This window comes from Nycticebus coucang, chromosome 3, assembly GCF_027406575.1.
Source record: "Nycticebus coucang isolate mNycCou1 chromosome 3, mNycCou1.pri, whole genome shotgun sequence".
Taxonomy (NCBI): domain Eukaryota; kingdom Metazoa; phylum Chordata; class Mammalia; order Primates; family Lorisidae; genus Nycticebus; species Nycticebus coucang.
The window spans coordinates 44129887-44156669 of record NC_069782.1 but is presented as its reverse complement, the minus strand read 5'-3'; the positions used below and the strand labels follow the sequence as shown (position 1 = coordinate 44156669).

Below are 26783 nucleotides of genomic sequence, written 5' to 3'. Positions count from 1 at the left end.
CATAGAGCAAGAGAGGATTGAGAACACTGTTTTTGGCAACAGATTGTGTGTGTGTGTGTGTGTGTGTGTGTATTATGAGCACATACATGTATGTGTTTGTTGGGCTTGAGTCTTTTGGCACATGTATGTATGTGTAGACACAGCTTGGGGCGGGGGGTGCTCTCAAATCATGGCAATGTCCTTCCTTCTTCTTTTACTACTACTTTTGCCCAACTGTATGAACCTGTGTTCAACCAGAAAAACAGAGTCATTGAGAGATATATACAAAAAGATTTATTGTGAAGAATCAGTTCATGTATTTTGGGGAGCTGACTACAGGCAACTTCGAAATCTGCAGAGCAGCCCAGGAGGAAGGATAGGCCAAAACTTTTACTAGGAGTTGAAACTGCTGGATACAGGTAGAATGTCTTCTCTCAAGGAAGCCTCAATTCTGCTTTAAAAACCTTCCAACTGGCGAAATTAAGCTCACTCAGATTATCTACAATAATCTCCTTACTAATTAACTGTTGATTATGCACTGTAATCACATCGCCAAAATATCTTCACAGCATTAGGATTCGATTGAATAACCGGAACTATAGTCTAGCCTAGTTGACAAGTAAAACAAATGATCACAAAGTCAAGTTTCATTTAACACGTTTCATGTAAACTGCTACTACATTTGTTCCCTTCAGTTAGTTCACTCTATTATAGAAAGTGTTATGTATGTTTTTCTCAAGAAGGGAGGATGTAAAAATATTCATCTTTAAAAATATATGCATATCTCAAACAAATGTAAATATTTAATTTTTTCCATCTTAGAAGCCAATCTTGAAGCTTAATAATTCTCAGTGAAGCATGAGCTTGATAATTAGAAATGAAGTTACATGTGAGGCTTGGCAAATGTGGAATGTAAATGTCTTGGCAAAGTAACTAAGAAAATGCCAGGAGGGCTATGTCAACTAATGAGATGAAAATGTGTCAAATATTCTATGAACCAAGTGTATGGTGCCCCATGATCATATTGATGTACACAGCTATGATTTAATAAAAATAAATAAATAAATAAATAAAACTTCAAAATATATTTATGAAGCACCTCCCATTTACTGTACATTGTTTAGCTGTTCAGGAAACACTTTCTCTTTCATATAAACACTTTCTCTTTCAAGGTTCACATGAACCTTGTTTCTCACTTCATTTTAAGCAATCTTTCTTTCTCTATATAATCTGTAAATTCTATTCCCTTGGCAGATTTTTACTTATCAGTGAATTTTTTAAGTAATAAAGAAAAAAATCATAGTTTTCTCAGAAATATAGCATGTCATATAAAGTTTATGGAGTGATGGAAGATAATTTTCATTATTCAATAATGCAGATAATCTTCTGTCTTCAGCTCGTTCTGACTTTGCATTATCAGGTGAAATTGTGCAGGAGTTAACATGGAAAATAAATCTCTATAGGGTAAGTTTCCTGGATTTTCTTAACATAGAGAAGGAGAAAATAGGAAACATCATATTTTATATATTTTTATTTTTTGTGTGTGTGTGTGTGTGTGGCTGGTATAAAGAAACCTAGACTTTGAAAGTGCCAGAAATATTTCCTAGAGTTTGGTTTAAACAATTTGAACATTTAAGAGGCACAAATGATAGCTGAAAATATAAAGGGAATAAAGTGATTTTATATAAAGCATTTTGGCCCAGAAGCAATATGGAATATCATTTGTCATTGCTTTTATTTACATTATTTCTGTTTCTGTCGTGTGGAACATTTTCTCCAGAATTTCTTGCCCAGAACTTTTTGGTAGTTATGACCCTTTTGGGGAAATGTTTCTTTTTCTATTCTTCTTGCTAGAAGTACATGGCAGTTATGAAGCTGTATTTTTAGACATAAAGCCATACATAGTTTTTATACTATTTGGGAAAAGGATACAATTTTTTTTCATTACAAGATTATGACAGTATTCTTTTCACCAATGTCTTTTAAGACTGAGATGGACTCAGATAATTTTTCTTTTGACAAATTGGATTTAATAACTTTTAAATTGATGGTTAACTTAATAAGTCGAGTACTAGCTTCCCTTAAAGCAGCGTCCATGACCATGACATATGTCAGGGTAATTGTAGAAATTATTAGTTTCTACATAACTTGTCACATGTTTTGAAATATAATATACATATTTCAGATGTCAGCACTTACTTTCACTTGTATAGTTTTGGTATGTCGAATTTATCTACAAATTAGAATTTATGTGGACTTACCTGTAACAACAATAACATTATGAAGTATTTTTCAAAAGCACGTAGTAACAATATACATAGGAAACTAATATAGTGTATATGTGTTAGGACCAAGATAATTACTGCAGAAAAAACATCCAAATGACGAATTTATCTTCATTTGCTGGAGGTGTGAGTCGTAAATCATGATTTATGATGCCTTTGTATTGATTTCAAAGTTCTTTCCAAGTAATTACTTTCAATGGTATCTTGCTATATTTTTCTGGATTTTTAACCAGAAAGTATTCTTAAATTTTTTCTGTAGACTACTAAAAATTTTAGGGCACATTGCTTCAGCTCGAGGACAATATCTCAGTTTTGTTCTGTTAGTTTAAAATAAATCGGCACAATGGTATATATTTCCATGGTATTTATTTTACAGCTTAAAAATTTTTAATTTGATTTTGCTGTTTTTAAAATAGCTCCAGATGTTCTCAATATGAACATCTTTCATTTAAAAATTATTTTGATTTAAAGATGAATAAGTAAAATATGTAAGAGAAAAGAAACCAAGGAGGAATGAACAGAGTGTGGGTGACAGACCGTGCTCTCCTGCTCTCTCAGCTCCTGTCCCACCTTTGTGTGGACGTGTCCATGGCCGTGTGAGTGTGTGTGCACACAGGCCAGTGTGAGTGCACGTGTGTGAGTCCTCTTCAGGGGGCACCTAGATCGCTTACTATATAAAGGTTCACCTCTCGGCAGCTCACCTAACTTCCCCCATGCTTCAGTTTTATCATTTGCTACAAATAAAAAATGGCACTGGTTCCCTGGTGTAATTTGGGGGGTCAAATAGGTCAGTACACATAAAACACTTTGAACATACCTGGCGCATGGCTCTCCCCTGCTCAAAACCCTGCAAGAGATCTCAGATAGCCCCAGCTTGCTCCCGCCGTAGGAAGTGCGCTCCAGCTGGTTCCTTTGCCTGTGCTTTGCCTTGCTTTTCACTGGTAGACCAGGTGGCTGAACCTCTGACTTTTAAGTCAGCTGCTCAAATGTTACTTTCTCAAGGACACTCGATGCGATGCTTTTAATACCGTAGCCTGCCCATCTGCACTTCCCATTTTACTTGGCTACACTTTACTCTTTCGTCATTAGCCACAGTCGCCGCCTAGCTTACAGTCCTCTTATTCACTGTAGAAAGTAAGGGCTGTGAGGACAGCGACATGGGAAGTATCCACTTTAGTACATTTCAGTACAATGTATGAGAGTAAAAATGGGGTTCAGATTCTAAATTTCTTAAATCCATCACAGAGAAATTTTTGGCTATATTTGGAGCTATAGAGACTTAATTAAGTCATCAATTCTCCAAAATTTGAACATACTTACTATAAAAATTAGATTTTATCTGTCCATCCAGATAAAATGGATGGACTTTATATGAGTGAAGATTTAGTATTTTGCTATATTTCAAAATCTTAAGCATCATATTTGCATTTATTGAATAAACTAACACTAGTTTTATTTTTCTGTATTTCTGACTTTTTATTTTGTAAAGGGTAGATTAAAGGCCCTGTCTCTAATCAAGGAGGTAAATATGAGAAATATTTTAATATAAAGTGATAAAAATCATATATAAGAGTTGGGATCATAGTTGATGCCTATTGATAAAGCATCTACAGGAATATGCGGGAAATCTTATTTCCTATTTTAGAAAAAAGAGGTAAAAAAGAATCCTATGATTCCCAAACTCAGGAAGTTCATTTCCATTAAATAAATGTGCACAGCAATTAGGATATTTCTGCTGATAATGCATTTTTATATGTTGCATTTTGACAGAGTTCTGGTTGACAAGAAAAGTAAAAGTTCAATTTCACTGAAACCATATAAACCAGCCAACCATGTCCAGTACATGAAAACATGATTTTCTTGAGAATATCTTATAAAACATTATAGTAAAAAAATTATAAAATGAAAATTTATTTTTTATGTACTGATCTAGGTATATATAAGGTGTTAGGATGATACTACATGAGAGGGTTAGCTTTTTGATTTGTTATAAGCTTATAAAAAGAAGTGATTTTTCTTAAAATGCAGGTCTTTTAGCTTAATTTTTGATCAGATTACTAATCAACTTTTCATCTTGTTATCAAATACTTGGTGAATTTTACTGACTCGCAAATTGTGGTTATTAAATCACATGAATAAATAGGTTAGCTTTATGTTTATAGAATGAAAACATGTAAAAAGTAAAGAATGTGAAAGTGGAGGTGAGAAATCGCATAGATGATAAAAGTGGCAAAGACAGTGTTAATGATAAATCTTCCTGAATTAAGCAAAAGAGTTGTTTGGGGGATTTGAGAGATTGTGATCTCTGCATATGATCACTGGCCCTTGTGCTTTCCATTTTGGAGGGGTGAATCAAGGATGTGTTCACTTCAGTTAACTTACTCCTACTATACTCACAAGTTAAATTGCAAAATCCCTTGGTACATGGTTTCTCAGTGACTCATCTGTTCCCTTAGCAGCCCCGCCCCAAGGTTCCCGTGACCCCACCACACACGTTGCTCTTGGAACTGTCTTCCTATTGAAGACATTTGCCTTCCAGGGTTTCTTTTCCAGGAAATATTATTTCCTTCTGGAAGATTCACTCTGAAACTGGGATGGTTTACAGCTTTTTGGCCAAGAGTTATAAATCTTGAAAAGTATGTAAGGAAGTTTAATTTAAGATGACAGGAAGGCTCTAGTAATTTAAGCCCTCATGAACCTGGCTTCAATTAGTTGCTTAACTCAGTTCTATGCAATGCCCTATAATGTGCTCTTTTATAAATTCAATGAATCAATTAAACTTTAAACCATCAAAAACAAGAGATTTATACAATTTTTTTAAAAAACTGGATTTTTTTGTGATGCTTTACTAAGAATAATGTCTTCCACTTCCATCCAGGTTAATACGAAGGATGTAAAGTCTCCATTTTTTTTAATGGCTGAATAGTATTCCATGGTATACATATAGAAGCATGAATCCTATGTACTCAATTTTTATATGAGGACAATTAATGACATTTAAGGTTATGGGGGGGGAAGCAGAAAGAGGGACGGAGGGAGGGGAGTGGGGCCTTGGTGTGTGTCACACTTTATGGGGGCAAGACATGATTGCAAGAGGGACTTTACCTAACAATTGCAATCAGTATAACCTGGCTTATTGTACCCTCAATGAATCCCCAACAATAAAAAAAAAAAAAGAAAAAAAACTGGATTTTTTTAATTTCTAGAGGTAAATAATTGAAGAGAGAGAAATTATTCTTAATTGATTGGATTTGGAACAAAGAATGTGTAATATTTAAAGAGATGGAGCAAGGATGTACATACCAAGTGCAGAAGGTCGCTTACTGGTGCTTCTGTTGTTATAGATGAAGACTCATCTACCTAATTTGTATTATCTTGTAGTCAGGCAAACATGGATTTGAATACTGCCTAGCAATTCCTGGTGGAATGAAGGAGTGTTTTTAACCAGCTCCAGTATGGGTGTTCTTGGTTCTAACCTTACAGTGCTGGTAACTTCCTCGTAAGAGTGCCCAAGAGACCAGGTGAAATGACTTCTGAATGAACACTCACTTAGCACAGTACTTACCATATGATAGACATTCAAACTAGCTCTGTTCATCTTTTCTTCTCCACTCGAGCATTATCTCCCAAGTATAATATTACATATATTGACCAATACTAAAGACCTTAAGTCAGCCACTTCAACCCTTTGCCCTTTTCTTTTTCTAATCAAGTCTGTCCATTCTACTTTAAATTTTAATAAATGTATAGAAATAATCCAAGGTAATACTATTCCTATGATTAAAATAGCCTGTCAATTTGCAGCCCTTCACGTGCACAATCTGATGACACAAAGGTAACTCCTTTAATTTTTTTAAGTCCTTTATTTAGCAGTTACTCTCATGTAGCTAAATATCAGTAGTTTGTATTCATCCGAGTGATTATTATCTTTTGATTCTCCCTTCCCCATTTCACCCCACTCTCATTAATTTATTTAACAAATACTGACTACACACTTAGTATGTCACCGCCAATTCTTTTGGCCATGGAAGTATAGCAGAAGACAGGATAGATTTAAACATTTTAATGTACTGAAGCTTTCATTCTGGCAACGGGAGACAATAAAAAATATATACCAGTAATTTGACTACAGATCAAGGAGAAATATAAATCATAGAAAAGGAAATCAGATGTGTGGGAGCCTTATATGGGCAAATTTAAATAGGCTACTAAGGACAGTTCTCACTAAGATGAGACACTTTACATCATGTGTGATTGTCCCCGAGTAGAGTGTTTCAGGCTGACAGAAGAACAAGGGCTTAAACCTAGAGTTAGGAGCTCATCTGGTTTCAAAAGAAAAATTTCTATTCCATTTGGGATGGATCAAATGAAAGAGGCAGAAAAAGAATAAGGTATAATTAAAAAAACAAAAGGCAAGCGTTAGTACAATAGTGTCGCCATTGTAAGGACTTTGACTTGTACTCTTGGAGAGATGGAAAGCTCCTGTGTCCTGAGGAGAGACAGGACTCTGACCTGAAAGTAGAGTGTAGTGGGGAAAAGGTGCTAGGGAGGAGTCATGAAGAAAAGCGTAGCAGCAAAGTAGAGACAGGAGGTTAAATTCCCAATATACTTTGAAAGTATTTGAAAGAGTTAAGTATCAGATTTGCCATGGAACTGGTAAACAGAAAAGAGGCTCTAACATTGATACTTCAGGTTATCAACATAGTATTGGCCCTAGAAAGACAGTGTGTCTAGTCACTTAATGGAAAAAATTGGGGAGAACTAGTTTGATAGGGAGAAGGTCAGATATTCACTTATTGGCATGTCAACTTTGAAACATCTATGAGATGCATCTAAGTGTGAATATAAGGAGGACAATGGAATTGCAAGGTGAGTTGAAGGAACAGATATAGCCTACAGGTAAAAATTATGGAGACAAAAGCACATAGAAATTTTGATAACCTATGAAAATAGATATGATAAAAATCACCAAACTGTGCATAGATGAAGAAAAGGAGAGAATTGAGGCTTTGGATCAGGAGCCCAGCAAGGTTTAGAGGTCAGGGAGACAGCAAGACCTGGTGGAAGAGACCAAAATTAGTCAGCCTGGAAAGTAGGAAGAAAACTTCTGTCCTGGAAAGCAAGTGAAAAATATGCTCCAAAGACGGGAAGGTCAATAATCATAATTTATATGTAGCCCTTCTGGGGCCCAGTCACCATTCTAAGTACACAAATTGACTTTTGCAATCCTCATGGCAGTCCACTGACACAGGCGCTGCACTCTTAATCCTGATTTTTGGATAAGAAAACTAAAAATGGAAAGGCCAATTAAGTTGCACAGGGTTTCACGGAGACAAAGCCAAAACTGAGTCCAGGCAATCTGGCGTTGAAGTTTGTGTTTCTAACCATTATTTATGGGACCTCAACTGTGTGAGATGTTGCAGATAAGCAGGATGAGAACAGAAATGGCCTGTGTATCTGGCACTTAGACTTTGATTAGAGCTGAAAACTAATGGAGTGTCTATAAAGTAGCGACTCTGAATATGTTCTGCAGAGTCAAGACATATATTCTGATTCATTCCTATGCAAAGCTTTTCTGAATGTGTAGTGAAAGTTGCTATTTGTTTAAATCGAATAATAATATATTAGATGACTTTAAATAAGGGCCAGAGCTTCTTTTATGATGGTTTGGAGGGAATCAGTCCAAGAAAGAAAGGGGTATTGATATGGCACCATCTTTTTCTTTGAAAATATTCAGTTATTATAGTTTAAATGTGTCTTGCTTGTTCAGATTATTTAGCTAGTTGGTTTTGTTTTTGTTTTGTTTTCCCTATAAAAATGTCTGGCCATGGGGTGGTCATAGATAAGAGTTGACACACATTTATTTAATTGTCTTTGATAGCCCTTTATCTCATGTACAATTTCTTGGTCCAGCTTGCTGTTCTAGATTGAGTCCTCCCTCTTGTATACACCATGGCAAGCATTTTCTTGCCCTCCACTAATATTCTTCTCTTTATTTTCTGCTCTCCAAAATCTGTTGAAGTCTCTTGCCCATTGATGGCCCCCATCGTCTACCTTGTTCCCCTTCGGGGGTTATGAACTTAAGCTTTTAATCAACACATTCATGGCATCATATTGGAGAGTTTAAGTCTCAGTAGGCATGGACAGAATCATTCTTAGTTCTGATAACTTTTACTTTCCTTAACAAAACTAGGATCATTATCCAACTTAATTTTCTAGGCATAAAATGAAAAATCATAACTATACTTTCTTTACAAAGGAATTATGATAAGACAAACTTTTAAAGTATTAGACTGACTCTGAATTTAAAGAATTTAAGACATACCTTTTGACATAAATGTTTAGATAAAAACAATGGTGAGTCAGTATTTTATAATTTAGTTGTAACTACCAAATCTTTTTCCTATGAAATGGGTATCATAATAGGATAACTAATTTGTGATTTGCTTATGTAAAATTTTACCCAAGGACATATGGATGGACCATTTGTACACAGTGTAAACATTTTCTCTTAAGCACTCGAAATTGGCTTATAACTGCAAATACTAGATTTTTAGTATGAAGGCATTCTCTTTTCAAATGTAGCTCTAACAAGGAAGACTTTTACTTGAAATTGTATACCTTATGAATGATTATATATTAATTTGTTTTCTACTACAGACTGACTTATTTTCAACTTATTAACTTATAATAGAACCTGCAACTTTCTCAAAAGCCGTAATTAATTACGGCTGAATTAATTTCTGGTAGTCAGATCCACATGGAAAATTTGGGGATGACTGGGTAAGCATAGAATTGGATCTAGAGGACTTTTATATTTCAGCAACTGAAATAGTCATGCCCATGAGGTTATAACAATAGGATATGTCTTCATTATAAAGCAAACTTTCAACATTTGCTCCTTCATATTACCTTTCCTCGATTTCCACTTCTGATCATCCTACTCCCCCTCTAATTAACCTCTCAGGCTCATAAGATGTAATTAAAACAAACAAAAAAACACAGTCTCCTCTCTGCAAGGCTGTGTGGCAGACTGTGAACCCACCATCAGAGAGAGATTTTGAGACTCCAGCCACCTCTTAATGACACTTGTGAAGCTGATGGGGCTGATGATTGCATTTGCTTTGGAGTGAATAGGAAGCAGCTTCAATAGAATAAATTTCCTCATAAATCTTCACATACTTTATTGATATGCACTTACATGATTATTTTTAATTTAATAATTAAAGATAATTCTCATGATCATATTTACTAAGAAATCATTGTTTTTTAATGTATTTTTTGCTGAACAATGCTTCTTAAGTCTTCAGAAGTATTATATAACCCTATTTTTCACTTATCAGGCTCGTCTTTGCCAAAATTAGTTTAAATTTCTAGTTTGACAAAATAGTTTTATCTACCATTTTTTAGGGCCCATTTTCTTTCAAGATGGCTGCATTAGAATGTCCTTTTGCAATAGAGCTTTGAATGTAATGAGATGCAATTTAACTCGCTAGTGAAAATTGTACGTGGAAAAAAGTTTATGTTAACAGCATAGCATTTTAAGTCATTCTTAAGTAAAAGTATTGTGGAAAATCTATGGTGATATTGTGAAAGAAATATGACCCTGAGTTCTTTATCTTGAAGTCTGACATTTTCAGCGAATTCTCAGCAAAACTTACGTATACAAAGTATTTTATCACATACTCTGAAGTGAGGATAGTTGTTACAAATCTTTTAAATATTTTTTCAAGAGACTATGTGATTGTTAAGTACAAAAGATCCATTTGCAGAGGTGACTAAACGCCTCTGTTTCTCTTAGGCTAATAGCTTGTCAGTTACCTTTCAGAGAAGTTTCCAGGAATACTGCAGTAGGGAGAATTTTTATACTAAATGGAGAATTTGTTTAAAGGCAATCTTTAAATCTTAGTTCTGAATATATAGTTGCATTTCTACCTTGAGCAATCATAGAACATATAAAGAAACTTGTTTCAGTTTACTCAGTCTCATAAATCGCTAGGGAATATATTTCACCATTGTCAATGTGTGTCCTTTTGTCTAAAAACCCTTGGTATAAAGGCTTTTAAAAATATATCTTGGGTAATTTATTCACGATTTTTTTCTTTTAAGCCTTGTTCAGTGAATCAAAAGGAAATAATTCCCACCTTCTTAATTAACGTGATGCTATTTTATAGAAGAGAGAAAATAGGGAAGTAAAATAGGCCACTAAAATTAAAACCCAAGACATTTCTTACTTTATATTCTGAGATGTGTTTCTGTGGACTGCTCCTTGCTTCCTTGGGAGTCATGCTGTTTAAAGAACAAATGTGACATTATGATGAAGAATGCTTTCATTTTTCTGTGGGAATCAAGAGGACTACGTGTCTGGCTATATAGCGATTTTGTATAGGGATTTCCACTCTTATGTTATGTTACTGTGATTCCAAGACAGAAGGTTAACTAGACAAGGCAGGAAATAAAGATTCTAAAATACTTTTCTATAACATTCTTGATGTAGATGAGTTTTTAAAACCTATGAAATGTGAAGATTGTTTTTAAATTCTACGTCACACTGAGAAGCATAGTTTATTCAACTACTTCTGTGTTAAGTACCTCTGTTTGAAAATTACTGTCTGTGGCTAATTTTTATGTTTTGATGAACCAACCACTGTTCAGTGGGTAAGTCAGTGCATACCATATGGCTTAATGAAAGATGATCCTGTTACTAATGAGCCTTCTTATATTACGTTACAGCTTAATGTTCTTTTCCATCGATGATTTGAAAGTTCATATGTGACCTTCCCACAAATAAAGTGGCCCCCACAATGTGCCAAGAGTTGCACTAGATATGTGGTTGAGATACTGATGTCGTTTCTTTTCCCAGTGCCCACACCCTTATAAAGTAACTAGACATTTGAGTGGATCATTTAGTAGGTGTGTTAGCTAATTCAATAGAGTAGAAATTGCTCAGTGACCAAAGTTAGAGGACATTGCCCATATGAAATCACTGATGAAGGAAATGCCATCCCCCATTCAGGAAATTGCAGCTATTTGGCTGAAGACAAAGTCGAAGTAGAAGTGTGTTCTAAATATTTATGAGTCTTAAAAAGAAACCCACAATATAGTACAGTGTTCTTCAACCTTTATATCTCATGGCACACTTGAACCAAGAGTTAAACTTCCACGGCACACTTAAATTATGTTGATCAAAAAAAAGCATAAAAAAAGAATATACTTACTGTGCTTTGAACTTCTTTTGAAAATAATAATCTTTAAAAATTTTTTACAGCACACTTAAGAACCTCTAGCAGCTCATGAGTTGAAAAATATCACTGATCTAGTGGCACAAAATAATAACCGTCCATTATGCTCATGGATTTTGTAAAGCAAGGAGTCAGGCAGAGCATAGAACAGATATGTGTAACTTGTTCTTGGTCCATTATGTCAGCTTCATCATCTGGGAAAGGATGGAACAGTTAGGGTGTTGCCAACTTCTGGAAGCCACAACATCTCTGGATGGAGAATCCATGTCCATGAACTCCTCAGTCGTGGGTCTGATGAACTGGAATAGCGACTGTGCATGGCCACTTCACTATGGCGGCCTCTGAGGCATCCTCTTCATAGATGGTGACTCTTCTTAGATGGTTGAAGAAGACATAATCCCACCCAGATTCAAAGGGGGAGTGGATAGAACAAAGATATCACCTTCCATGGAGGGTTATGGGTGAACCTATCATCTTCTGCTGCTGAAATTAGCTCAGAGTGTAACGAGAGAGAGAAGATGAGAAGCAGGCAGAGGCCAGTTTGTGGAGGCTGTGAATTCCATGCCAAGAAGCTGGGACTTGCTTCTTAAATGTAAAGGAAAATTGCTTTGGAGATATTTTAACAGAATTTTTTTTTTAAGTGAGGCTATTTGTACCTTAGAAAGACTGCTCTGGTGACAGGGTAGAGAATAGATGTGCTTTGAGGAAAGGAGTAGGGACAGCACTTGCACCTATAGTGAAGAGAGTGGACGATTTAATGTTAATGCACGAATTTAAGATATTTTTGGATTAAGTACAGTTTTGAGAGATGTAAGTTCTGTAATGCTCACCCTATGTGTGTGTGTGTGTGTGATTTTGGGGATGGTGGTTCTTGGAGGTCCTACTGGGACAGTTCTGATGGTTCTTTGTTGGGTTAGGTCCCACAGGGATTTGTATTGTTGACTTTGAGAAGCAAAAAAAATGAATAGGGGCCATAAAAATTTGAGGGAGAAAAAGATTTAATTGCATTTGCTTTTAAGAAGTTATAGTCTCAAAATAATTAAAGTTAGGTTTTAACTATTTAGTTAAAAACTTAGCCAATACACTGAAAGGGCTATGCAGATGGGTTTTCGAGGAAGAATATAGGTAACATCAGATGTGATAGCTGGGAACCAAAGGGTGTGGTGCTGGGAAGACCACAAAGCACAGGTGGGCAGGGTGATTGTGCACAGGTTCTGTTACCCAAGGTTCACCAGAATATTCACGGAGCCTCCAGAGACTCTCCGATGTGCATCTGAATCCCACTGCATTTGGATGTAACTTACAGCATTTATGTGTACAGAAACTCTTCTTAGTGATTTATAGCTTAGTCTTCACAAAAACCTTAGGTAAAGTTATCCTCCTTTTATGGAAGAGGAAATAGGCAGAGAGAACAGATGAGCTGAGATCTGGGTAGGGCAGCTGGCTCTAGATTCTGTGTATTCACCAATGTTCTAGATCTTTATTACTAGAATTTCAATTTATTAATACATAGAAAACAAATATTTTAGAATATCATTTTTGCACACTTAATATTTTTGTGTTTTCTTTCCAAGCTTGAAATGAATTATTTCCATTAAAAAAATCAAATTATACTTTTGTGAAGAATATCTGAATTAATATACATGGTTTGGGGGGTTATAATTCTCAGGGAAACCAATCACTGCATGCCTAACCCTAATTTGTCAAAATTAAATTATTTTGATCCAGAGCTAGTACATGGCAGGTAATTGATAACAGTGTTTGTTATGATTTAATAATTGGTTACCTAAATAATTATATGCTTATTAGAAAAAGGAGAATACCAAACTAAGTAAAATTTATCACCATCTGTGTCTATTTGTCACTTAAAAACCTTAGGAATGTGAATTTGGATTCTTATTTATTCATCAGTTCAACATCCAAAGCATTTTTATACTTTTTAGTGAACCATTGTAACATGATTATCACCACTCTGAAGGTGGGATTACTTACTCCTGAATGTCCATCCTTCCAGTATTTGCTGTTACTTCTATTCCTTGAATATTAATGTAACTTAAAATTGGATTCCTTTTTTTCCTCTGTATATAGTGTACTAAGGATGTTAAATTTCATTTTTCTATGCTCTTTTCTATATAAATGTACAGTGTAACTTAAACAAGAGGCCCAGAAGTCATTTTCAAATAAGAGTATGTCTATTATAGAATGCTTTGACTCTGAGATTCAGTGTGGAGTCATCAGTTAATTTCTTATTATTTTAAGTATCAAAAAATAGACTACTAATATTTATAAATAAAAGTAAAAGATAATTTCAAAAAAACATATCATGCTAAATCTTATAGACAATAGAAAAAAGAAGAAATACATCAAAATCATTCTATTTGATCTGGGTATACCTGATATTAACTAGAATGAGTATCGCTTGACATTTCAGGAAAAAAATTAATACATGTGATCTTCATTCCAGATGTCTAAAAACTCTAGTTTACTAGTTTTCCAGCTTGTTTTATTTACACACACTTGCATCAGAGCCGTGTCTACATGTTCCCTGGGTCTGAAACTTGGGAATGGAGTTATGAGAATGGTGGGGAAAACGCTTTTCTGGTACCCAGGGAGGCAAAGACAAAGAGTCATAAGATAAATGAAAGCTACTATGAAGGAAAGATCATGAGTTAGATCAAAAAGTTAACAAGAGAAATGGGGAGTGAATGCTCATGTGAGGGTTTAAAAGAGAAAAGTTAAGAGAACGGAAGAGCAACATTGTGAATAAAGATTTAATGTTGCTGTCCACCCACAGTTGCCATGGTTCTAAGGCTGAAGGAATAGCTTAAATTTTGGATATCATTACAAATGTTCAACTAAGCCTTTCTTACTATCTTCCTATCTTCTTTTCAGATGAGGAGACAGAAACAGGGAGAGAGAAGTAACAGACTTTTAAGCATCATTACTAAGGATATAAAAACAGGTTGGCGGCAAAACTGTAATTAGAACCAGCAATTACCAACTTTCTAATTAAATTATTCATATATACTCGTGCACACACACGCATACACGTACACACAATGCCTTGCACATTACACAGTGTCACAGAACGATTGAGTTTTAAGCCAATGTAATGTTTTATCCCTTGGTCTTCTGATGGAAGCTTAAGAGCCTTACAAAAAAAATAAAGAAATTGTTTTCCAAAAAGTCCATGCCTCTTGGCCCATAAGCATCTGAGAATGATATAGACTTATGTAGCAATAGGCCAGTGATTTTAGACAGGGCAGCTATAAGAAGTGCTGTTGGTACAGCATGTCTGTTAGGGCTGATATTATTAAAAATTCATGAATTGATAAGCCCAATGAGTTAATTGGTGAAATAATGTTTCTTTATTCTTAATACTGTAAGTCTTTTACAAAATGATGATGTTATCCTATAAACAAACCCACTAAAACAAATATTCCTTTTGATATGCTAAGCATTTGTGGCAATTACATGTGGAAGAGTGATTACTTTCTAAAGGATAATAATAATAATACATAAGAATGGTTCTTATCCTATATTTATATTTTAACATACTAAATTCCATTCATATTTCTCATAGACCCACCAATCAAATTCAACCAACATAAACTCACAAACTACCTCACTTATTTATATCCAACCCTTCCAAGCCCCTAATCCCACTATGATTATTTTGAATCAAATACTTAGCTTCATTTTTTAAAGAAATTTAAAGTTGTATCTCTGAAAGGTCCAATTTCTTTTTTAACATATTCACAGTTCAAAATAATTACCACCCTTTAAAAATTAATTACCTAGTTTAATATCCAGGTATTAAAACTCCGTCAATTTTCTCATAAAATTTTCATGTTGCTTGTGTCTGGATCCAAATAAGGCTTCTATCTTACAATGTGTTATATGTCCTTATAAGAAAGACACAAGGGTTTCCTGCCATAATTTTTTCTTGGAATTTTTACGTGAAATGAATGGGTCATTTGTCCTGTTGAGTGCTCCGCTGTCTCTGCTGTCTGTGTTTTTATTGTTCTGTTTCTGGGATATCCATTCTTAAAAAATTATTGCCTAGTCAATAATTGTATTAAGGCTACATTCTCTGTTACTAGACTTACAATTGACTGGTGAGATATGACATATTATGTTTTCAAAATGTATTCATCTTTTTTAAAACAGGAGAAAGTTGGCTGTGTCAGTATCTATAATAGTTGTGGTTCACTTGATTGAAGCACAAATCATGCATGCATTTTATTTCCTATAAATGATCTCAACGTATTCAGTCTTTTTTAATTTTGTCAAATCGAGCACAATATTTCAAGTGTACTTTCAAGGATATTTTCTAATAAATTATTATACCTTTGAGAAAACTTGCTATGTTTACAGGTTTAAATAGCTTTTTTTTTTCTTACATGAAAGGGTATAAGCACAGTTATGTAAGCTTAGAGACTCAATATGGATCTAGGCGCTACTGAAAAGTTTCATGGACTTGATGTCATTTAAGATGGTCCTTTAACAATGGATAGAATTTGTTATGATAGATACAGGTAGGAAGTATTTCTACAGGAATTATAGTATGAGGAAAGGCACAAACTAAGACACCAGTACAAGTGAGGTAAGCACTCTACTTGGGCAAAGAATTTATAAGGTTGCAAAGACAGTAGAACATAAAGGTGGAAACATAAAAAATATTTTGTAAAGGCCCTTGAATATCAAATTTTACTTTGAATCTGCTGCTGGTCAGATGACTGTTTTAGGGAATTTGTTGTGTGTCATTAGACTTTTCCTTCTTCACTTTAAAAGCCTAAATACATTTTATTGTCCTTTCTGGTTCTAATAATCCATTCTGAAGAATGAATTTGATGAACAATATAACATCTGAATTCTTCAAGGCCAGAGGTGTTGTGGAAAGTGTTGAAGGGTTGAATTAGCATAATAAGCCTGGGAATTGAAGGAGAACATGAATGCCAATGGATTTGTAGACAGTGAATCCCCTGCCAATGGATTTGTAGACATTGAATCACCGTGACTAGGTGTTCATCGCTCTTCTGCAATAATTGAAAGGAAAATGGAAAGAGTCGACCATTGACGTTTCAGTCCCACAGGATTAATGAAATGTGGTCCTATGTGCTTGCTTTGGCAGCACGTATACTAAACGTGGCCCTATGAATAGAAATAAAAAAGAAATCAAAAAAAGGAATGGATAAGGATTAGAGGATAAAAGAAGGCAAATGATGGCTTTGGTGTGTAAGTTAGAGAGAAGGTCACGTAAATGGGCAAGTCTTTTATTCAGTTGATACTGGTGGATGGAAATACAAAACAGGTTAATTCTAGAGGGCAGGATTTTAGTTGAAATTTTAGTAGGAAACAAAATACTAAGTCAAATGATGTAAAAAAGTGTTAAGGAAGAGAGTACATATTCTTGGGGAAAAATCATTCCTTTAAGGGATAGAGATAAGAAGACCCAGTAAATGAAAGAGCAGTGGACAAGAGTGAAGTCAACAACTCACATGAGTGCCCTGGGATGACAGTCTGTGAAAGGGAGAGGTTCAAAAAAGTGGAGGGAGCAACATGGTCAAATACAAATACTTCAGAACATGGTGAGCACTGGAGAAGATTCTTGTGTTTTTAAAGATAACAGCTTCACAGGTGCAAGGAAAGCAAGGCAGAAGCTAACTATTCAGGGATTAAAGAGAGAGTTTGGTACAAAATATAGGCACCAAGTAAAGTATTCTTATGTAATAAGTAAGAAAATACACATAAACAAACAAAAAAAAAAGCTGATTTTGAGTAAATCACTCAACTTCTCTGGACTTGTTGATTTTCCTGTTCTTTACTAGGAAATGTAATGTGCCATTTAATTAAAATCATAGGGGAAAAATCAATAAGGAGATTTAGCTTCCTAAAAGGAAGTACATGGTTTCATTGTCATCTCTATTGCTGATATTTGTGTTCAAGGTAGAGAGAATACGAGAGTAAGCCTTTATCTAGTTCTCTTAATCCTGGACTGCAAGTAGACTGAGAAATTCACAAAAGATTTTTCTTCATCTTGGGTGCTTTTATATTTTTAATTTAATTTAAATTACTATTTCATTGCATTTAAACACTTCGGCTTTTATTTCTAAATTATTGTCTGAAATTATTTTTTCTAAGATAGTTTGTTCATCTGTATACAATTTTCTCAATGTCCAGGGTAGTCAGACACGTGTCAAGGTGAAAAACAAGTGCTCTGTGAACCTGAACAGACCCCTCCATGTGGGATGTCTTCCCCCTGAGTCAGGCAGTTTTAAGGACCTGCACGTTCCCATCGGAGACAGGCTCAGTGTAATAAGATCTAACTTAGAAAACGTATCATCTTCCTAAGTAATTCTTTCCTTGACTAAAATACTCTCCATTTAGCAGCAAAGCAGTTGATTTAACTGTGGCAGAATTCCAAGTGATTCCGACATCCCCTTATGGTAGTGGTGTTTCCTGGGAGGGCTTGGAGTCTGTGTGTGCACAACTGGCTTCATGTAGAGTCATCACATTTCACCTGAGAAGTGGTTCTCTACTCAGGCATTGACCCATGACCATTCCAGGGTGTGTGAACATGTCCTGGGAATATTGGGTCTAACTATATCCCTGAGAACACCGATAGTAGAACTCTCAGGTAACCTAAAAGTAGTTTACCTTAATGTACAAATTTGAATTTTGTTCATAAAGGATTGCTCTTCAAAACTTGATTACATAATGCTTTCCTGCGTGTCTTTGAACAAAGATTTTAATTTAAAAAGTTATTAAAAATGTGATTCAAGAATGCCTGGAAGTTGTTATTTATATTTGTGGTTTGTTTTTGAAGAATGTATAGATCTTTCTTTAGACAAAACACCTTTCATGGCTCACTTCTTCAAAAAACCCTAGTGCGACAGACTAGCAACAACTTATTAGATTGAAACAATATATATATTTTCAATCACTTGGCTTCCAAAATAATATTTTGATTTAAGAAACAAATTAGGAAAGTTTGCTGAAGAAATTGATTCTCATTTCATGCTCTCTTTTTCATTTTAACCTTTTTGAGAAAGAGATATTTCAATCACGTAAGTGAAACTTTCAGTTCCCCTAAAATTTCACAGTCACTTACTAATGTTGAACTTTTTATAAGATGAAATAATACTATTTTAATGATATTAACAACATCACAAAGTCATAAGTTTAAAGTCTCAATGATGACACATTTTATTATGGGGGTACACTATTATTTTATGGTGCTCTCATAATGGAAGGTCACATTGTATATGTTGCATTACCATAATTTTCTAATTAATTTGTTCTTTATACACGTTTATATGTGTTCCAGTTGCATTTCATTAACTCATAGTTTTCTTGTAAGTTTTGTTCTTTCTTTTCCATGTTCAAAGAATCTCTTTAATTCAATTTCTCTGTTTCTCCTCATACAGTCTGGCAGCCAGATATGCAACTCAGTCTAATCACAGTGGAATTGCAACCAGTCAAAAAAAGCCTACTAGGTCAGTTAATATTCTCTAATTTATTGCTTCTTAGTGATATTCAACTAAATACTTAGTGATATTTTGTCCTGTCTAATTTTTTTTAAATGACACCCTTGTGAATGAGAAGTTTGCAACACTGAGTTTTCCAGGCAGATTTCCATACATGGCCTCAGGGGAGCATGTTTGTATTAGATAACTACATGGGTTTGGCCTCTTTTTAGTCTAATTATATGTAGTGATGGGACTGGGCTGAAGCCTAAGTTTTAAGGTTAGAACAAATAATGAAAATAACTAATTAGAAGGCCTCATCTGTTCAGGTCACATAATCTGGAAATTATACAATAAGATTTCATTTCTTTTTTGAGATGGATATGCATTAAGTATTGTATATTTTAAAGAAGAATTGAAAAATATTGGTAGATTTTGGTTGGGAAGTTAGTAGCAGATCAGCGTGAACTGTTTTTCTATCTATAATAGTTTACATTTTTGCCTATTCGTGACTCATGTATTTTAAAGATGGTCCACTAAAATAAAAGCATGTATACTGTTTGAAAAATAATGATACAGAAAAATATGTCAAAAGAGTAGATTTTTATAACAAAGTTGCTGAAGGTATGATGGTGTCATAGAACAGCCAAGTACAGCCACAGGGGAGCGCTCTGCACCTCTGATTAGCACGTGAACCTGTGTGCCTCCTCTCACTGGGGAGGTACCCGGTGGCTCCTTGTCACAAGGCTCCATTAATGAATATCACGTGATGCTTGACCACAAGGACCACTTTTGATGCTTTGACTTGAGGTAGGTGCTTTTTCCCTTGCCTTGGTTTTCTGAGTTACATTCATTTTCATAGTAGTCACGAAGATTCTGGAGAGACAAAATTAAAGACGGTATTTAATTAAAAACTAAAATAAATGACATAAATTAAAATGTGTAAGAAGCAGCGACCTGCCATGTACAGTGAGCAGATGAGCATTTCATTACTCCTTCTAATCTCAGGAATATAAGATGTATTTTAAGTGCTTTGTTTTAATAGGACCTCCTCTCTCTCTCTTCATTTCATTCCCCCTTTATTATTTGATGAATGATCTGGAAGCTCTGGCTGCCTGTCAAATTAGGGTAATGAGAAGAGCAAATTCATTTTTTAATTTGTTTTAATTTGTTCTTCTGAGGAGTGAAGATCACTTGGCTTCATGGGTCACGGTAAAGACTAAAATGTATTTTAATTGCTTTCTAGAAATGGGGCAGCGTTCATGGCTCGCAGGGCAGGTTTTGTGACAAAATTTGTTTATATATTGAGTTTGAAATGAATTTTCTGTCTATGGCTATGTCGATAGGAATGGTTCCCAGATTATTATGATTGGGATTATTTGGCCAAATTAATCAGTAGAGTTCTTTCTGCCGAGTGCAATCCCTGGTACTATAAATTCCTAGCGTCTGTGGATATTGTGCTATACTTACAAACCCTTGTAGATTCATTACAGCAGACATTAAATGCCGGAAGCATTTGGAAAAGATTCTAATCTTATGTATGACACAACCTCTAATTAGCAAAATAGCTGAAGGGACTATTTATTAGACATAGTTATTTAAACTCTAAAACACAGTCAACATTTTGAAACCATTATCTGTTCTGGAAAAAAATCAACACTTTTAATTTTAAGCTGTTATTTGATTTTTCCTGATGTTCGTTCCATTTTGCAGTGCCTGTTACTATTATAAAGCATTTATATTGTCTAAAGGTTTGATTTTCTAATAATATACTGAAAAATATAGTTTAGTATTATAAGGGTGAGTTAAAACGTCAATATTGTAACAACTGCGATGTGAAATTTTGATATATTTGGCACCAAGACACCATGTATAAGCAATCTTTTATTTAAAAATATATTTTAAAAGAACTGTAAAAAATATTCAACACTATATTTACATGTTCTGGGGTGTTGCTGCTTGTTTTTCTCTTCAAATAATTTTTTTTTTTTTTTTTTTGAGACAGAGTCTCACTTTGTCGCCCTCAGTAGAGTGCTATGTTGTCACAGCTCACAGCAACCTCAAACTCTTGGACTAAAGCCATCCTCTTGCCTAACTCTCCAGAGTAGCTGGGATTGCAGGTGCCTGCCACAATGCCCAGCTAATTTTAGAGATGAAGTCTCACTGTGGCTCAGGCTGGTCTTGAACTCATGAGCTCAGGTGAACCACCCACCTCAGTCTCCCAGAGTGTTGAGGATTACAGGCGTGAGCCACCATGCCCAGCCTCACACAAAATCTTTCAAAGTAGTACACAGTGACATTTATATGGCAGTAACAAATACTAGCAAAGTTGTTGTCAACTTTCAACATCATATTTACCAAATATATTTAAGAATGTTGATATTAGAGGGCTGGGCATGGTGGCTCACACCTGTAATCCCAGCACTCTAGGAGGCCGAGACAGGTAGATTGCCTGAGCCTAACAGTTCATACTAGCCTGAGCTAGAGCAAGACCCTATCTCTAAAAACAGCCAAGCATTGTGGCTGGCACATATGGTCCCAGCTTCTCCAGAGGGTAAGGCAAGAGGATGGCTTTAGTCCAAGAGTTAGAGGTTGCTGTGAGCGGTGATGCTAGGGCACTTTACTGAGGGCAACAAAGTGAGACTCTGCTCAAAAAAAAAAAGCGTTGATATTAGTTCTTCATTTCTAGTCTTTAATGTATCTGGATTTAGTTTATTATAACTATAGAATATATGCTGGTAGTATAAAATCAGAATCTAGTAATTGCATATTTTGTATCGAGTTTATGAAATAGTTGACAAAATCTTAATGTGAAGATTGCATAAACAGTGAAATAAATGATCCAAATTGGTATTTAATTATAGTCCAATAAAATAGTGGTAGTTTATTGGACCTCGTAATATTATTATAATTAGAGAGCCTATATGTGTTTCCTCATGTTCTGTTTTTCATACACAAAGACAAGCCGAAGATGCCGTCACTGTAGGTATATTTTAAATTGTCATTCAGCAAACAGCAAATTTATTCTGAGACTTGCATCCATTCTTGTCATATCTCCTCTGTGATCTGTTAGCTGTAGTTGGGAGATAAAAAGGTGCTTATATTTGGCAAGCAAATGAAAGAGTTTTTTGGTGAGGCAGACCAGTCAAATATAACTTAACTCAAGATCTGTGTCCCGGGCCATATTTTAATTAAAGTAGTAATTAGATTAGGTAGTCAGTAAGCATTTGCTGTTCCCAATTTTTTACTAACTTTATTCTTATGAAACCTTGTCATTAATACAACCTGGCATAGAATATTGCTAGCTGAGATAAAAATAAATGTCCTAGACAGTGAAAAGAATAACTTAACACCACCTGCAAGTTGCTTATTAAAATGCTGAGGTTATAATAAATTTAAGTTTTATGGTTTCTCTGACTTTTTGTGCAATTATTACAATACTTGTAAGGCAAAGTTTTTTTAAAAGGGGTGGAGTAAGTGTAACTGTTCAGAATTACTTTGATTATTTTATGATCGTTACTGTCTGGGGACATGCTTATGGTAAAACGAAGCAATACTTTTCTGAAGCTCCCCAACCCTGTTATTTAGCTATTTTATTTGTCACTTAAACTACCATCTTCGGTTCTATAGATTTTAGAACATCAGATATTGTGATTTCATTATTAACTCTAACCTGCTCAGAGCCCTGCTTACCTCTTTGTAATGTACAATAATGATATAATTTTTCTCATGCTATTTCAGGCTTCCTGGACCCTCTAGGGTACCAGCTGCAGGCAGCAGTGGCAAGGCCCAGGGAGCCTCTAATTTAAATAGGAGAAGTCAGAGCTTTAACAGCATTGACAAAAACAAGCCTCCAAATTATGCAAATGGAAATGAAAAAGGTAAGTTTTCACCCGTTTCATCATTATGACCAAGGCCAACAAGGGGCTTGTGAATTACACACTGTCTAATATTTGAGGAGCCTAACAGCTTTGTAGGTAGAAATCTTTTTTTTTTTTTTTTTGTGGTTTTTGGCCGGGGCTGGGTTTGAACCTGCCACCTCCAGCATATGGGGCTGGTGCCCTACTCATTTGAGCCACAGACGCCATCTGTAGGTAGAAATCATATCAGTAGAGTTTAAATTATGTTTCCTAAATACCCGCACACCCAAATTTTAGCTTTTTTATCTGAAGACTATTTTAAGCAAATAAACTCACTTATTTTAAAGTAGTTAGTTATATACCCAAGAATAAAATGTTTCTCAAAAACAGTTTCTTCTAGGAGTATATAAATAGCATTTTCTTATGCCCTTTTATGTTTTATGAAAATGTATTCTGAGATCATAAAACTACATAGAATTTATTTATTTGAATCCTTAGATTCAGTTAATGTAAGTATCACAAATGTTGTGGGCAGTTAAAGTCAGAGCATCAAAAGTTAAAACATAATGGCAATAGGTATTGGTCTCTGCAAGCAGCAGGTCCTGGGAATATTATGGCCTCAGTTTTCCTCCCCAAACAAATTATTGATATTTGTTTTGTTTCTTGAAATAGTGCATAATGTAAATATTACATAAAAATCATTAGAGATAAAAAGGTAATCAGTGAGAGTTGTATTTAAAAGCCATGTTGTAAATGAAGTACATGGTACACAATTCTCTGTGACATGCAAAATGTCCAAAAGTGTCTCCGGCTTGCTGTCTGTCACTGCATAAGAGAGCCGAGGAGATAACGTTTACATTCGAAGCATGACGGAATCAGTGTTTTCATATTGCTAGAATGTCAAACGTCTCTTCATAGTGTAAAGCTCTACCTTGAACAAGACTTGAAATTAAAAAGTGATACAAATACGTAGTATTTACTTAGTAGAATGCTTGACAAATTTGGTTTGAGTAGTTCAACCAAATGGAAACCCTTCTCTTCAGTTGAGACAATTGCAAATCATTTCAGAGAGGCAAATGGTTCGATGGCTTGCTCCTACTCAGGTATGAGTTGACAGACGTGATCTGTGATCTAGGCATCCTTTTGTGAAAATCTCCCCCTCCACTGGAAACAAACTCGGACAGACCGTAACCCCTGAGAGCAGAGCGATGTGTCTTGATCCTTGCAATATCCCCAGCTCTTAAGTTGAATGGAACATTTTTTTAAATGTGTATTTGGAATTTAGGAGTTTATATTTTAAATTTAAAATAATATATTTGATTTAAGGTACAAAGAAATATTCCTGAAACCATACTCTAATGTGGGGGGTGGAGGATGACAGTTTATTATTAGAAAAACATTTCCCCCCTCTCTGTGACTTTTTCAGAAAGTGTTATGTTAGTTCAGGCTAATACTTCCTGTACATGGCATGATTTCTAAAGGAAGATTAACTTAGAAATAGAGATGTATTGGTCAGGTGTGTGGCTCATGCCTGTACTCCTAGCACTTTGGGAGGCTGTTGTGGGACAATTGCTTGAGGTCAGGAGTTCAAGACCAGCCTGGATAACACAGAGACCCTGTCTCTATCAAAAGCCGAAAACAATTATTGAGGTATGGTGCTGTGCCCCTACAGTCCCAGCTACTTTGAAGGTGGAGGCAGGAGGATCGATTGAGCCCAAGAATTGGAAGTTACAGTGAGGTGTGCTAATGCCACTGCACTCATGAGGCAATAGACTGAGACCTTGCTTCAAGAAAGAAAAGAAAAAGATAAAGAAAGAAATAGATTACTATGCATGTATTAAAGGGATTTCCAAAGTGTTTAAGCTCGTTATGCCACAGTTATATAATATTTTACAAGAAATCATTAATGTTGGCAGAGACTTATAAATGCTAGCAATTTGATATCATAATGTATCTGAATTTTGCTATATAATGTGAAAATCTTTTCCTAATTTCATTTATGCTTCTAAAAGTAAAAATCCAAAACTAGATAAGCTTTAGCATTCTTCATGGCCACTTTAACCTCTCCTAGGTAAGCCCAGGAAGTGAAAATTAGAAAGTAGCAATATTTATAATAACCACAAGGTGGAGACAGATGTCATGTAATGTGCAGTCTTTGATAATACATGTAAAGCAGATTCCCTTAGGTGCGTATCTATAGTGAAATGTATGGTTTCATGTTAATTCCAACTAACTAAAAATTCCAAAACATTTAAAGTGTGTTATACCATGCTGATATATTTGTAATATCAAATATAAGCATTAAAAGTCTAAAACTGCCAATGATAACTCGAGCTTAAATTGCATATGATGCAGCCATCTGGAATTTGTTTTGCATGCAATATAGAATCTGTTTTTAAACATGGAGTTACAATATTACATCAATCATCCAATATCTATGTTTCTAATTACTCATTATGCCATGCTCTTTACAAAGCAATAATAAATATAACATATAGAACAATTTATAATTTATTCTATATTCAATTAGTATTTTGATAAAGATGTTTAATATAAACTTACTTAGAATAACTTATATAGAAATATAAGATTCCATCTTCTTATAAGCTTATCTCTGTAACAAACTAGTTTGCACACATATCTTGGGTCTGACCACGCAAGGTGAAAATTAAAGAAGAATTTTCGGCGTTTACATTATTATAACAACAGAAATCAGAAAGTACTAACTTAAATGTTTAGTTGCTTTAACTGTTATTCCTCTTTAGTTATTAAAAATTAAAACCTTTAAATTCATATCATTTAAATGAATAAATGAAAATATTTTATTTGAAGGATGCACAAAGTTAGCTGCAATGTGCTCCTTGAATAATTCTAAGTGGAAATATACTTTCTACATTCTTTACCAAGTCTGAAGAAATGAGTTCTATAAATCAGTTCAGGAATCTATAGATTTTGTAATCAATAATAAAGGTTTATTCACAATTATCATAATTTTACTTTCTCGTGAGAAAAACAAACTATTGAAAATATAGTAGTTTTTCATATATATAATTTTTAAAAAAAATAATAGCTCATTTGAAAGTGGAATGAGATTTAATGAAAGGAAATCAGTAGTGAATCATACTGTTCTTTAAAAGATATATCTAATATCATTTTACTAGTAATGCAATTCAAAAAAATACTGTGTTCATTTTGCCTTTTCACCAAATGAATTAAATATCAGAGCGCATTGTAGTAGGTTATTATTTTCAGAGAAGGCTGAAATGGAAATGTTACTGTAGAATGCAATGCCGTTTTACCATTCTGTTGAAGTGGAATGTGAGGATGGTCTCAGAACAAATTATGAAATGAAGATAGCATCGTTTGTAAAACATTTCTTTTGAGAGTCCTTCAGTTTCTTCAGAAACTGGCAATGAATAGCACATTCTGTTGCCAGCGTTTATTAATTTGCCCAGGCACTCATTAAGAGTGCTCTAGACCAATACATACTCTAAAGAAAACCAAATACCTGTGCATTGGAAATCAGATCTTATAGACACCATGTGATGGTTCATTTGGACATGTACGTTGGATGCCTTGAAGCCAATTATTTTTGTTTTAGAAAATCTGGGTAATAAATCTGAACAATCCTAAATCACTTAAGTTTATATATATCGCTTTATTTGGAATCCAGTTTCTGAATTATCATCTATAAACATGTATTGTTTGACAGAGTCCCTTAGCAAAGAGGTGTTTTTGCATGTTGCCAAGAACCAGAGAGAAATCTGCCATCTTTTTCCTGGTTTCCACGTGTGATTCTTCCCTTGTAAAAATGTTTGTTAGCAATTTGATATCAGAAAAATTCAGATACATTACTGTACTTACACTGAACAGCAAGCTTCCTTTCTCTTCAGAATTCAATCAAGTATCTTCTGTTGTAGGAACTTTTGCTTTTACTCACATTCAAAA

The 26783-nt window shown here is 34.7% G+C and overlaps 1 protein-coding gene across 4 annotated transcripts in view; it reads left to right on the top strand.

Moving 5' to 3' along the window:
- The window catches only part of NAV3 (neuron navigator 3), an 862702-nt gene that overhangs the window by 619782 nt on the left and 216137 nt on the right, over positions 1 to 26783 (top strand). For all 4 annotated transcript variants that reach the window (XM_053585283.1, XM_053585282.1, XM_053585281.1 and 1 more), the window contains exon 7: positions 22717 to 22856. In XM_053585283.1, the coding sequence (XP_053441258.1) occupies positions 22717 to 22856 (140 nt within the window). The remainder of the gene's footprint in view (positions 1 to 22716; positions 22857 to 26783) is intronic.